Here is a 14,134-nt window from a genome sequence, read left to right as displayed (position 1 = left end):
AGAAAATAGGTCAGGCTTTTGAAAGTGTCTCTGATGGAAACTTTCACATTTGGTCTCTCTTGTTGTTTTTGAATTTCCTAGAGATTCATTTTTAAATATTCTAAACCTTGCCATTCCTTTATCTATAACCATTTATTATGATTCAGGGGCCAGTTAATGTGGTGGTGAGGTTAGTGGGAGGGGACACATTCTTTAAATCTGTGATTTTTTTTTTTTAACTGCAACATGAGAGGATTTGATTAGACTCTCTAAGCAGCCTCACATTCTTTACCAAACTATGACACAGATTCTGACTCTCTGGTTTGTTTTTCTGATGTTTTGTAGAGTGTATGGATCCAGTTTCCTAGAGTAATATGTGGAGGCTTTTAGCAGTATTAGCATACCAGGATCTTGTTAGAAATGCATTTGTCAGTCTCCATTTTAGACCTACTAAATCAGAGATGCTGAGGTGGGGTCTTGCAATCTGTTTTTAATAAGCCCTCTAGGGGATTGAGATGTAGCTAAAGTTTAAGAACAAGTATCCTAGAAACTCTCTTGACTGTGATAGGATAGAATCAGTTAATTGCTCTGGATGCTGTGTAATACCTGCAGCTCTTTCTCACATATATGAAGTAATAGACCTGGGCAGTGTGCAAATTGGATCAGAAATCACCTCTAGTTCCATAAACAGAATTAAAACCATTGAACCTAAAATTGTGAAATTGGATGATTTATTATATGAAATTCATTTCATACTTAAAAACCTATTGTGTAATTTCCCATACTCATTAGCGACTCCAGAATGATCATGTTAATTTAAATAATTACACGTTCTGTGAATCGAAATGTCATTCAACCTCTATCCCTAGTTCTCATTGATTTCATCTGTTAATAGAAAAGATATCAATAGAAACTTTTAACTGTAATTCCTTTAGACTTTTAGCTAAAATCCTATAATTCAGACATTGAGACATAATTTAATACTAAGAGTATTAGAACATTTAGCTTTATATGTAACATGTAATAGAGGATTTGTATTACTATAATGTTTTTACTTTGGATTGTTTTAGCAATCCAAACACATATCCTTTGAAGTTCCTTAAAGATTGTATTTTCATGACAGTCTATTTAGGGTAACACAAGTAGGTTTTGCTTTTATGAAAAAATTTAATAATGATTTTTGTGACCCTGTTCTTTGAACATAGCACTAGTCAATCAAGCATACAAATGTTCTTGCTATTGGGAAGCCTCAGTAGTTAAAACCACTTCCCAGGAGAATCTATAAATAAAAGATTTCTCTGTTTCCTTATTTGAAAACATTTGACTTGAAAAAGAAGACCTGTTGGCCCTTTTTTTCCCTAAGAAACTTTCTACCATGAAGATTCATCTCTTTTTCTTTATTCTACTCTTTGGGGTCACAATTCTACCAGGTAACATAGAAATGGTTATGGGCATACATGTGCTAATGAATTTGAGGAAGCATCAGTTTTTCCTTGTTAAACGTATAGTAATAATATAAGGATTAAAAGATCTTTAGGATAATGCAATGTCGTACTCTGGATTGAACTCTGGAACATAAAAAAGGCAATAGTGGGAAAACTGGTGAAATATGAATACAATGTGTAGTTTAATTAATAGTATAATAGCAATATTAATTTTTTAATTTAGATAAACGTACCATGGGTAAGTGAGACATTACCCTGAGGGAAGTTGGTCTCTCTTATCTTTGCAACTCTTCCATAAATCTAAAATGATTTCAAAATAAAAAGTGTAAAATGCCTGAAAGATCAATTCATTAGTCTCATCACCTTCATCCTGAAACAGAGTCGATTCTTGCGGAAAAACATATTCTTTGACATAATCAACTGGTAAGTGGTAGTTGCTGCGGTATAAGGGAGAGAACTATTTACCTCTTTCTTCTTTTTAAGCTATTTCAGTCTATTTCCAGTCTAGGAAGACTTTCTTAATATTCTGTCCTTGATACTACAGGCAAATCATGTCCCTTGTTGGCCTTTCTTAAGATCACATGAATGTTGAGTGTAATAACTTGTATATGAGCTATATTTTTCATGAGATTTTCCCCCTCAAGGATTATCTCATCACATCAGGTACCTAACAAGATTCTCTTCTCCTGAATTAATGTGTAAGTATGAACTGTACAGAAATAAAATAGTAAGTTTTGGAGATGGAGAGATCACTGAGTTTTCCCTTCTCCTTAAAGAGTTTAAAGTGAAAGAGTAAGCTCAAATCTGTCCAGTTTATACTACTGGCACTGAAATTAGGCTCAATTCACTTGCTCAGGAAAATATTCTTTTGTAGTAAGAAGCTGACATTTTTAGGACGAGTGGAAAATGTAATAGATATGTACGAAAATGAATTAACTTATTCTTTCTTTATGAATATTATAAAGTCCATCGTGACAATTTTCATTTTTGTCATTTCATAAAAAAATTTCACATAATAAACTGATAAATTATCTTTTAAAGGTTGTAAGTGAGAAAATTCTACATAGGAGCAAAACATCAGGAAAGTAACAAAATAATACAATCAGTTGTTAATTTAACTAGGAAATAACTCCCTCTACCTCCATTCAAAACTTGTTAGAAAAAGGATCTCTGAATTTTTTTCATATCTAGAAAGGACCAAAAGGAAATTCTACACAGATTCATATAGCTTTTAACATGGGATAAATCTTTTTAAATTTCTTCTTTTAATTTCAACATTAGCTAAAATTAGTAGATCACTATGGCAAGTATTTTTATGTTTTATTGGCATAATTTTTCCTTATAACAACTATATCAGGTGCTCCTAATAATGGCTAATATTATTCATTAATTTATCAACGAATTTTAAATTATGTGTTCTGTAGACTTAGAAATTATATACCACTTGAGACACAGTGGCATAGATTACAACATCAGTGATATTAACTTTTTGTATATTTTTTTCTTGTAGTTTCAAAGTGAGGCCATTATTATTGTTAATCACACATGTACCAAACTTTTAGAGAAATTCTATTGTTAGTGATAAAAATATAAAAGTAACAGAAATATATCAAGATACATATTTTCTTAATAAAATTATAAAGTGTATATGTGAAAATTGGATACTTTTAGACAATAATAAAGCAATAAGAATGTTATCTTTCACCTTGTAGTTAACCAACATATGGTGGCTGAACTAAACTGGATAAAATTAAATGTCTTATATATGACTCTAGAGTTCCTCAGTTGTTTTTTTGTATATCACCTTCAGATGGTGGAAGTTCTCACTCAAAATTTAGATTAAAAAACTCATTCATTTCCACTCCAACAGTTACAGATGAAAAAGTGTTTAGAAAAAAATCCTTACATTTTCCATGCAGAGAAATTTCCACTGAAGTCACTTAGCCTTCCTCTTCATTTTCTAGAGGTTATAAAGGCTCAAGTTCAAAAGTCTGTTATTGCTAACAATCACTTTTCTTTGTCTGCTGTGTACTTTGGACATAGGATGGTATAGCTTTGTACAAAAAATGGTAATCATGATTTTCCCCCTGTTTTCAAAAAGGTTAATTATAGTCTAAGAAATAAGATAGCAAGTCAGTGAAAACAAAAACAAATTATGGGTTGAATAGATACTTTAGGAGATGTCATGCATGTTTTTAGCTTAAAATATTAAGTAGAGTTTTATATATTGTTTAAAGAAATTCCCTAACATGTGAAAATGCTCTAGATGCCAGATGAGTGATGCTATGAAGTAATTTGTGAGAGCAATAGAGAGATGACTTTTTTGAAAGTGATCTACAGAAATTTCAGAGAGAAGATAGTATTTGAATAGTGTATCTGAGGACAGAGACACTATACGTTTGGCTTCTCACCACATTGCTAGAACAGTGGAAGGAAAAAAGGAAAAAAATTCCTTTTTTTCCCCAAGGACTTACGGATTTATTACTTATTTATTATTGGAATTTAGTTGCTTTACAATGCTGTGTTAGTTTCTGCTCTACAGCAAAGTGAATCCTGATGCATATACATATACCCCGCCTTGCCACTGCAGAGCACTGATCCCTGTGACATACAGCAGGTTCTCATTAGTTATCTATTTTATACAAAGTAGTGTATACGTGTCAATCCCCATCTCCCGATTCATCCTCTCCCCTTTCCCTGCTTGGTGTTCACAGGTTTGTTCTCTATGTAGAACAGTGGTTTTCAATGAGGGGCAGCTTTGCGGCCAAGGAGACATTAGGCAGTGTCTGGAGATCTTTTAGTTTGTACTACTGGTACTACTGGCATCTAATGGGTAGAGGCAAGGATACTGCTAAATATCCTTCACTGAAGAGGATCACATCCCACAGCAAAGAAGTGTCCAAAGGGTCCATAGTTCTTAGGATGAGAAACTCTGCCCTGGGAGGTGTCACAGAGCCAGACAGGAAGTGAACTTAACAGTTGAATGAATAGATGGATGTTTGCAAAGATGAGTATTAGTGATCCAGGGACACAAGCTTGGGGAATACTCATATTTAGAGGTGAGAATCAGGAAAAAGAAAACAACAGTATTTTTAGAAAAGTTAAAACAAGGGGAAAAAAGGGATGTGGTCAGTTTAGGATGGCATATTGGACAACAGGGTTAAATGTGACAAATCTTGTCAAAATGAGCGTAATTCAAGTTTCTATCACTGGCAAATTATTTATGGGCTTGGTAATAATAACTCCCCTAAAATTATTGAGTGAATAATGATATTTAGAAGTTAGTCTTTAAACTGTGCAGAGTAACTTTTTTGACTATAAATTGTGTCATAGTCTGCATTGCCTAAGTAATAGTTAGAAGACAGCTAATTTTTAATGGAAGAGGTAGGTTTTATACCAGCTATTTATACCAAGAATATGAATAAAGAATCTGAGTCTATGGTCCCACTAATAAGTATCACGACTCACCACCAACTGTTAGAAATATAGACAGAATATCTGGACAGGAAGACCTGGGCTTTAAAGGAATTATTGGACACCAAACCTTAATGAATGACAGAAACTAGTGGCAAGATTTATTTGCTTTTATACCATGAATATACAGTAAATATTTAAGCCTGACCTTAAAATTTAGGATTCTCCCATGCTATTTCTCCTTACTCTCATTGTATTTTAAGACGCATACCTATCAAAAGTGATGTTAATGTTTTAAAAGTCTTCAAAATAAAGGGCTTCTGAAAGTATGTGGGTTAGCAAATGAAGTAAAATATGAAATTAAAATAGACTGAGTTAGAATGGATATTAGAGGCTATCAGTCCAACATCTCTCAATTCCCTGAGTACTCCCAACTATCCTAAATAATCAACTTCTAGTGAGAATCAACCTCCAAACTACAAGATAAACCATGGAGCTTGGAGCATAATTTTTAAAATCATATTATGGCCAAAAATGGACCCATCTTTTAGTCACTCTTCTTTTTAAAAAAATAAATGCTGACATTAAACATATATATAAGTTCATTTCTTTGGGGGGGAAGTAAGTCTCAAGATATACAAGAGAGTTGTAGAAATTCAGACAAACTGTCTAACATTGCATCTCCTTCCATTAAAAAAAAAAAAAAAGTGAAATCAAGCTGCAATAGAAATCTCTAGAAGGAGAATTCACAAAGCACAATTACTGGGCTTTGCTCCATTGTGTTCAGTCTAAATGTGTATGAGAGTAAGAGATAAATCATGTGGACTTTTATGGTTACTTGGAACTATCCTACTGTTGCTATTCAGTCACTTGTAAAAAGGAAGTTGGCACACCTAACTGCAGTCCAAGACACTTTCTGATATCCAGGATTTACCTTGCATTAAAGGACAGTGCATTCACTTAAACTTTCTCAGTAAGATTTTCATAGTCATAAATTAGGAGGAGGCTTCTTTTGTCCTATTCTATGCTCTTTTGCAGGCTTTCCTGGTGGCTCAGATGGTAAAGAGTCTGCCTGCAATGCAGGAGAGCCAGGTTCCATCCCTGGGTAGGGAATATACCCTAGAGAAGGGAATGGCAACTCCAGTATTCTTCCCTGGGGAATTCCATGGACAGAGGAACCTGGCAAGAAACAGTCTACGGGGTCATGACACAATCCCATGTGGGACACAACTGAGTGAATCCCACATCACATGCTCTTTTGCTTCTCAGATATTCTCCTTTTAAAATATGAGTGTCATAGTTAGACTGCTAATTTCAGTCATTGTTTCCTTCTTACAGCAAGAAAAAGATTTCCACACTATGGTAGTGTGGATATGAGGAGAGAGTGCGCAAAAGGTAACGGTCGATGTAAAACTGAGTGCCATATATCTGAAGTTAGGATTGCTTACTGCATAAGACCTGGATCTCTTTGCTGCTTGCAGAAGTACAGATGACAGAAGACAAGAAAGAGACACACGCTCCAAGAAGAAGGGACCAGTGTTACTGTCTTCCTTCACAGCCTTTCTGTACATCCTTCTAGGCCTGTGTATCACTATCGTGTGCAAAGAATTAAATAAAATTTAATAGTGAACCATTCAGAAGTGGTTCTATGTCACACACGCATCTGGTGCCTTTTATTTTCTCTTGATCTCTCGGTACCAGAAACAAGCATGATTTCTTTTATGCAAGTTCTTCAAGAACTATTCACATTTCTATATGCCCTGTGCTAGTTGGCATAAACAATGCTGGAAGAAACCCTAGGTCAGAGGTAGTGACCCATCTTATTTCTGAGATACATGCCTCCATGGAGATGTGCTGCTATTTTGTTATTAAATGCTGTTTATAGACTATCCCATGGAAAGAAGTATAAATCCACTGAATGTGTGAGGTAAGACACTGAGATACAGATCTCTCAAGTGTCCCCTGAGAGAGACAGAGGTGGAGTGAGAGAATGGGAGAGTGTAAACAGAAGAGCAGAGGAAGGTCACAGTCACTCCAGTTCCTACCCAGCTGTTTACACAGTGAAGAAAAAATCTGTATCTGGAGAACGAAGAGGGAGTGTGAGGGGAAGAAAATAATTTCATAAAAGAGAATTCTGACCTAGGAAGTCAGAAACTATGACTAACAGCTGAATTCAGCTCCTCCATCCTGAGAGGTGAGCCTGTCTGAGGAGACACAGGCAGCAGATGGTAGGAGGAGGGATCTTCTACCTTTAGCTCCGCTCTGCCAGACTCCTCTCACTACCTCCTCTGAAGGTCCAACGGTAGGTTTCCCCACGGTCCTCTCAACAATGCATACATATCATACATTTTCTACTCAAAACATGCAAATTCTTCTTCTTTTATGATTTTAGGAATACAATTTAGTAAATTGTATCAATTCAGAATTCTTTTTAAAAGAAATCATCAATACCACAACAGAATAATAAAACAGAAATTTCCCTTCCTCCTAAAATAAATAATCCTTTGGTCATTCAACTAAAGAAAAAAGAAATCTATTGAGTGGAGACTTATGTACCAGACTTGGACTCAGAAGGATGCAAGTATTTGCTGCTACTGCTGCTTCTAAGTCGCTTCAGTCGTGTCCGACTCTGTGTGACCCCATAGACGGCAGCCCATCAGGCTCCCCGTCCCTGGGATTCTCCAGGCAAGAACACTGGAGTGGGTTGCCATTTCTTTCTCCAATTCATGAAAGTGAAAAGTGAAAGTGAAGTCACTCAGTCGTGTCCGACTCTTAGCGACCCCATGGACTGCAGCCTACCAGGCTCCAGGCCCCAGCTACTCTCTTGATATGTTTACCATTGTGTCTCCTCCCATATTCTAAATGCAAATATGAAATCTAAGGGTCTGTGTGCATACTGAACATTATCTATTACTGAAAAATGCATGGAAAAATCATTTTCCCCTATTTAGATAACATTTCTAGATATATTTCTTCCACAAGAGACTGTTTAATTTTCAATTTTAATTTTATTTTAAAGTTGAATTTATTTTTTTTAAATAATTATTTTAATAAACATGAGCTCCCATTGAAAGTGAAAGCTCCTTAGTCGTGTCTGACTCTTTGTGACCCCATGGACTATACAGTCCATGGAATTCTCCAGGCCAGAATACTGGAGTGGGTAGCCTTCCCTTCTCCAGGGGATCTTCCCAACCCAGGGATCAAACCCAGGTCTCCCACATTGCAAGTGGATTCTTTACCAGCTGAGCCACAAGGGAAGCCCAGTCACAAGGGAATACTGGAGTGGGTAGCCTATCCCTTCTCCAGCGGATCTTTCCGGACCAGGAATTGAACCGCAGGCTCCTGCATTGCAGGTAAGCTCCCATTAAGAAATAGTTATTTGCTAGGCATACATTAGAGGCTTATCTGTACTCTTTCACATTTTAACAACTTAAAATAGACTTTGTTTAATGTGTTGCCTTGTAGTGTAAATATCTTCAAAAGTATTTTTACAACATCCATTTCAAAAAGACTTTCTCAACCTTAGCACTTATTGATATTTTAGTCCAGACAATTCTTTGTTGTGGCAGCTGTCCTGCACTCTGTCTTTAGCAGCAAGATTTTTCTCCCCACTTCAAGTCTCTATCCATCAAATGCCAATAGCACCCTTTCCCCTTAATTGTGACAACCAAAAATATCTAACTACATTGTTAAATATCTCCTTTAGGGGGCAAAATCACTCATGGTTTAGAGTCGTTCATTTATAATTAAGCACTCTTTCTCACAGATATGTAAAGATACAAATGGAAACCAAAAAAATCAGCAGTGTTTTCAGAAAACCAATAAACGTCCCGTTTTACGAGATGAAATATCTCTGTTTATAAAAACCTGTAGCTATTTTCTTTTATGAGAACAAATTAGATATTTATGAGAACAAGTATCTATTAATGACTTCTTTTAAAAAGAATGCTATTACAAATGACCTAGAGATGATGATACATTGATGACTCCAGAAAAAAAATTAGCCTAACTTTTGAACAGTAAATATACCAGTCACATGAAGAAGGATATTAGTAATTTAAATGCTTGAGGTGAAAGTTTGAGTATTATCTACCACCAGATACTGGGTCATCATTACCTCAAGACCTGTAAAATAGAATCGAGAAGCCTAACATACTATTAATATGGAACAAATAAGAATTGAAGTTTTTAGTGACCAGCAAGAAATGGTAGATGGTGAGAGGTTTCTTAGAAGACATTTGAGGCATTTCTGAACATGCACTATAAAGAAAACCAAAACCATCCAAAGTTTTCATTTGGTCTCTCCTTGTTTAATTCAGTGTATATTCAAGCTGCCAGTCTCTGCCTTCAGAACAAGGAACAAATGTGATAATCTTGAAGAAGGTAAACCCATGACTATCAAGTATGAAATTAATATTCTTCCCTGCAGAAATCTTTTAATTGCATATGATATAAACTGAAAATTGTCTAGAATTTAATGAAGTCCTGCAGCCAGAAAAGAAAGAGATGTCACAGATTATTCATATTGTCTTCAGAATTTATTAGCCAAAAAGGAAAAAATGCTTATAAATGGGAAGATTTCTGGTAACTTTCTTGTTCATGCACTGTAACTTTCATTACATTTATTGACCAAACAGCTAAATAATCTTAAATTAGTTAGCTCTCAAGAGCTGAAAGTTTACATTTTCCCCTCCTTTGGCCCAGAATCTAAATTTCCATGACATTATGTATTTCCCTTTATTTTTAGTGTCCTGTCTCAATTGGTCTTGATGAAATAGACACCACAGGGTATCGGATATTTTTGCTATTATTCAGTAGCTCAATAACACTTAATCAATTAAAAGCATCATGTTGAAAACATCGAATTCAAGGGCAGGACTAGGAAAAGAAGAATTACCATACAGTCCTGATATCATGCATTCAAACCCGATCTATCTCAGAATTTATTTGACCTCAGTGTCCTTGGGCAAGAACAAAATCTAATTTATTTAGACAGCATCTGATTAATGACTTGTTTCTTCCCAGGTATGATGTCATGGGTTTTAGATTTGAAGATTTAAAAAATTACAGCTTCTGTTTTAAGGCACTCATTTATTGTTTACAAACTTGAGTTTTAATACTATTCAATTTGATAGAGTTAAAAAATAAATAGCACAGGGGATCTGCCCCCAAGATCAACATCAACTCATAATACTGACTATAAGTGAGTTAGATTCTGCCTTCCTCACCCCTTCATTTTTTTACCAATTCAATAAATACTAGTTGAGAACCTACTGTGGACTGTAGCCTACCAGGCTTCTCCGTCCATGGGATTCTCCAGGCAAGAATACTGGAGTGGGTTACCATTTCCTTCTCCAGGGGATCTTCCAGACCCAGGGATCGAACCCAGGTCTCCCGCATTGGAGGCAGATGCTTTAACCTCTGAGCCACCAGGGAAACCCAAAGCAGTGGAAATGAGATCCTTAACGTGAGAGTCGTGTCTGACTCTTTGAGACCCCATAGACTGTAGCCTACCAGGCTCCTCTGTCCATGGGATTTTCCAGGCAATAGTACTGGAGTGGATTGCCATTTCCTTCTCCAGGGGATCTTCCCAACCCAGGGCTCAAACCTGGGTCTCCTGCATTGTAGACAGACGCTTTACCGTCTGAGCCACCAGGGTCCATGTGATAAGATTGGAACATATCAATAAACAACACAAAAATTCCTAGATTTGTGAAGGCATATTTTAAAGTTAGAGAAAAATACAAACAGTACACATAATATATAAGCAAATTATATTAGAAGGTAATAAATTAAACAGAGATAGGGACCCCAAAATGCTGTTGGGCTGTAGTAATTTAAAAAGATCTTTTAGGGGTCTCTTATGTATACCTGTGGCAGATTCATTTCGATATTTGACAAAACCAATACAATATTGTAAAGTTTAAAAATAAAATTAAATTAAAAAATAAAAATAAATAAAATAAAATGAAATTACCATTATTGTACTGATGCAAAAAAAAAAAAAGTTGCAATTAGAGCAAAAAAATGAAAAAGGCAAAGATGTGATACCTGAGATTTGTGAGAAATGCCAGTGAGGCAAGGGTGGCTGGGCAAGAGTGACTTAGGAGGAGAGTCCTGGGTGAGCTGGTCAGAAAGAAAGTGCACATACAGATTAGTCGGATCCTTGCAGGAACTAGGAAGGATCTTGCCTTCTATTCTGAGAGAAAGCCAAGGGATTTTAGCCAGAGGAAAAACATTCTTTGAATTTTGTTTTAAAAAGACACCTCTGAAGTGCTTTCATGATTAGGAGATATTTAAATAATATGGTAATATATAATGATAGCTTGTTCCAGGGTGGTAACCAAAAAAAAAAAAAGACAGTGAAGAATGGTGGGATTATGGATATGTTAAAAGTAGAGTTAGTCAAATTTTAAGAGATCTTTTTTTTCCTTTAAGCTATTTTCTAATCTCTTTCTATTCTTGATCAAAATTCTTAAAAAACAGCCCAGACTCATAGCCTCCACTCTGTCAAATCTTGTCTACTCTTCTCTACAATACATTTACCTGTATCAATTAACTGAAAATCTTCTTGCTAATATTATAAATGTCTTCTTAAAAGCAAATCCAAAGGCCTATTCTAATTTTTCATCTTGCTGGAATTCTACATGTGGCTGGAACTGGTCACTATATTGACAATCATTAACTGACTTCCCCATTTTTATAGTCTCTTGGATGCTGTGGCCTCTAGCATTTCATCCCTGAATATCCCTTCTTGTTTTCCCAAGATTATCTTGTTTATTACAATGACTTCTTCTATCCAAAAGTATTTTTCTCAATATCTTTCTCAAACCACAGAGCTGTATTTATTACTAGTTTAGAACTTATATATTTTGCTGGTTTCCAAAGTTTTTAATCTTGATATATCCAAACAAAAAGCCATCTTAAAGACATTAACTTTCTTCTAAAAATTCCTTTAAAATACTATACTTAATGGTTAGAATATATGAATTCTATAGACTATATAGAATGGTTAGAATGGTTAGAACTGACAGACCAAGACTGGCCAAGTGAATTTCCAGCTCATAAGAAGGAACACTGCTCAGACTTTCCAGGTTCCTTAAGGTCTGGTCTATGTTTAAAGATCACCTCTAAAACTGAACAGGATATCACAAGAAACTCAATTACCCTAAATCCAAACCCTGGCAAAATAATTCACTATTTCTAGGTTGACCTTGAGTCATCTATTTAACTACTCTGTTTTCATTTTCCTCATCTACAAAATGAGCATGACAACAATATATTCTTTGTGAGGTTGTTACGAGGACTAGAAAATGAATTTAATGTATTTTAACAAACATGGATTTGATGGATTGACAAGATATTGAGGTCTCAGGAATATTGATTAGTTTAAAAAGTACTACCCTGGCAAAAGATTTTCAAAAAGGTAGGAGCATCAACATGCACACACTGTCGGGGTAAGATGGATAGCTGGTGAGAAGTTGTGGTGGTACAGGGAGCCCAGTCTGGAGCTCTGTGATGACCTGGAGGGGTGGGAGATTTTTAATGAATTACTCTACTGTATGTTTTCTGGCACACACATATGCAGTATTTAATGTTCAAAATGTATGTGTTGTAGCTATGTTTATTACATTCTGTAGAGCAGATGAGTGGATGCTTTATCCAAGATAAATAAGTACCATGATAAAATTGAAGGAAAAGAATAAGCTTGACCATCAAAGTATCTTCTAAAGCATTCACTGCTTTACAACTGGCTTTTTAAATTGAATTTTTAATAAAAATAAAATCTAAAAGTACCAAAACTATTTGCTTCTGTTTAATATAATTTAATGTATGAATACAAAGCTGTGAATCTGGAATCTCAAAACTTCTTTCTTTGCGTTGTCCCAAATGAATCACAACAAACTAAGAGGCTATGGGGGGCTCCATTTTCTACTAAATAATGTGCAACAAAGTTGTTTTTCTATGTGCATCTATACATGTTTTAGTTTTTAATAAATTACTGTATGAGTAAGTATTTTCATGCCTACTGTGTTACAGTCATCCAGAATATATATATATCAAGTAAGAGATAACAAAGAATCAGAAGAAACCATAACTCTCATATAAGGGTTTATATTTTGGCTGCAAGAATAAAGTATTGCAACAAATGTTCAAGAAAAATACGTACAGTGAAGTACAAAATTGTGTTATGTAGACTGTTAATAAGAACATATTCATTTGCTCTGTATAATGAAAACAATTTCAATTAAGAGTAAGATCTGGAATTGACAAAGTATTGAACAAATGATACTGTAAAGAAATAAAGATAGGTTTTTAAAAGTGAGAAAACATGAAAATGAAAACTATAGGCTTTTTAAGAACTATAAACACCATCTTAATGGAAGTCTGGGAAAGTCAATCTGCTCTTAATAATAAAGTAAGGAAAAAAGATAGGCGAGCAAGAGCCCCTAGGAGCCACTTGAAGTTTAATACTGATGTGAGCTGTAAGACAAGGTAAAAAGTGTATATAAGTAAAATGTTTTTATCTTGTTTATTGTCAGAAACAACTGGTAAATTGTGTTATAAAACAATTTTACTTCTCAAATGCTCCATCTCCTATGCACATGATCTCATGACTAGTAAGGTTTTCTTTTACCCTGAGTAAAAAGTCCCCCCTATGAAAAATTAGATTGATGTCTAAGATGTCTTTCTTGATTGCAGCCAAAAATGAACTTGAACCAAAGTATAGATTTGAGAGATGCCAAGACGTGAAAGGAATATGTAAACCATTTTGTGACGATACTGAGTATGATTACGGATATTGCATTAAGTGGAGAAATCAGTGCTGCATATAAATGCTGGAAATCAGAGTATGATTGAACATCAGAGTCTGGAACAGAGTTGCATCGTATTGACCCAAGAGTGGGTAAAAAGAAAATGTTTTCCGTATTGAATGGAAATATGTACTTTTGAATCTTCAATACCATTATTTACACAAATAAAAATACTCTGCAGTCTCTAACCTGTTTATTCTTTGTACACTTTCTTCATATTTCAGATGGAGGAACATATTAATTCAGCAAGGGAACTCTCTAATTGTGCTTATCATCTCATTTTGACCACTTTTGCTACTATAGGAACTAGGAAAGAAAAGATATCATTTAGTTTAACAAGAGATTATTAATGTCATATACTCTTGTGTGCTTAAAATTATTTAGGCTACTTTGTCTGAAATACTTAAATTATACTGTTTACATGGATGTCAATATATCTTGTGATCCCATTTAATCAAGACAAGTACTAATTTCTGGACT

The 14,134-nt window shown here is 35.0% G+C and overlaps 1 protein-coding gene across 2 annotated transcripts; it reads left to right on the top strand.

Moving 5' to 3' along the window:
- Positions 1-1,256: 1,256 nt before the first annotated feature.
- On the top strand, positions 1,257-13,842 carry LOC133236392 (beta-defensin 110-like). 2 transcript variants are annotated; one of them, XM_061398395.1, is made up of 2 exons: positions 1,257-1,409; positions 13,542-13,842. In XM_061398395.1, exons 1-2 carry the CDS (start codon positions 1,355-1,357, stop codon positions 13,673-13,675), a joined length of 189 nt encoding a protein of 62 aa, XP_061254379.1. In that variant the 5' UTR covers positions 1,257-1,354; the 3' UTR covers positions 13,676-13,842. The 2 variants fall into 2 exon arrangements, with proteins under 2 accessions (XP_061254379.1, XP_061254378.1); XM_061398394.1 differs by lacking the exon at positions 13,542-13,842 and adding an exon at positions 6,177-6,492 and having other exon boundaries at positions 1,260-1,409.
- Positions 13,843-14,134: the final 292 nt, after the last annotated feature.

Source organism: Bos javanicus, chromosome 23, assembly GCF_032452875.1.
Source record: "Bos javanicus breed banteng chromosome 23, ARS-OSU_banteng_1.0, whole genome shotgun sequence".
Taxonomy (NCBI): domain Eukaryota; kingdom Metazoa; phylum Chordata; class Mammalia; order Artiodactyla; family Bovidae; genus Bos; species Bos javanicus.
Note: the sequence above shows the minus strand (reverse complement) of the source record. Positions and strands in the feature narration are given on the sequence as shown.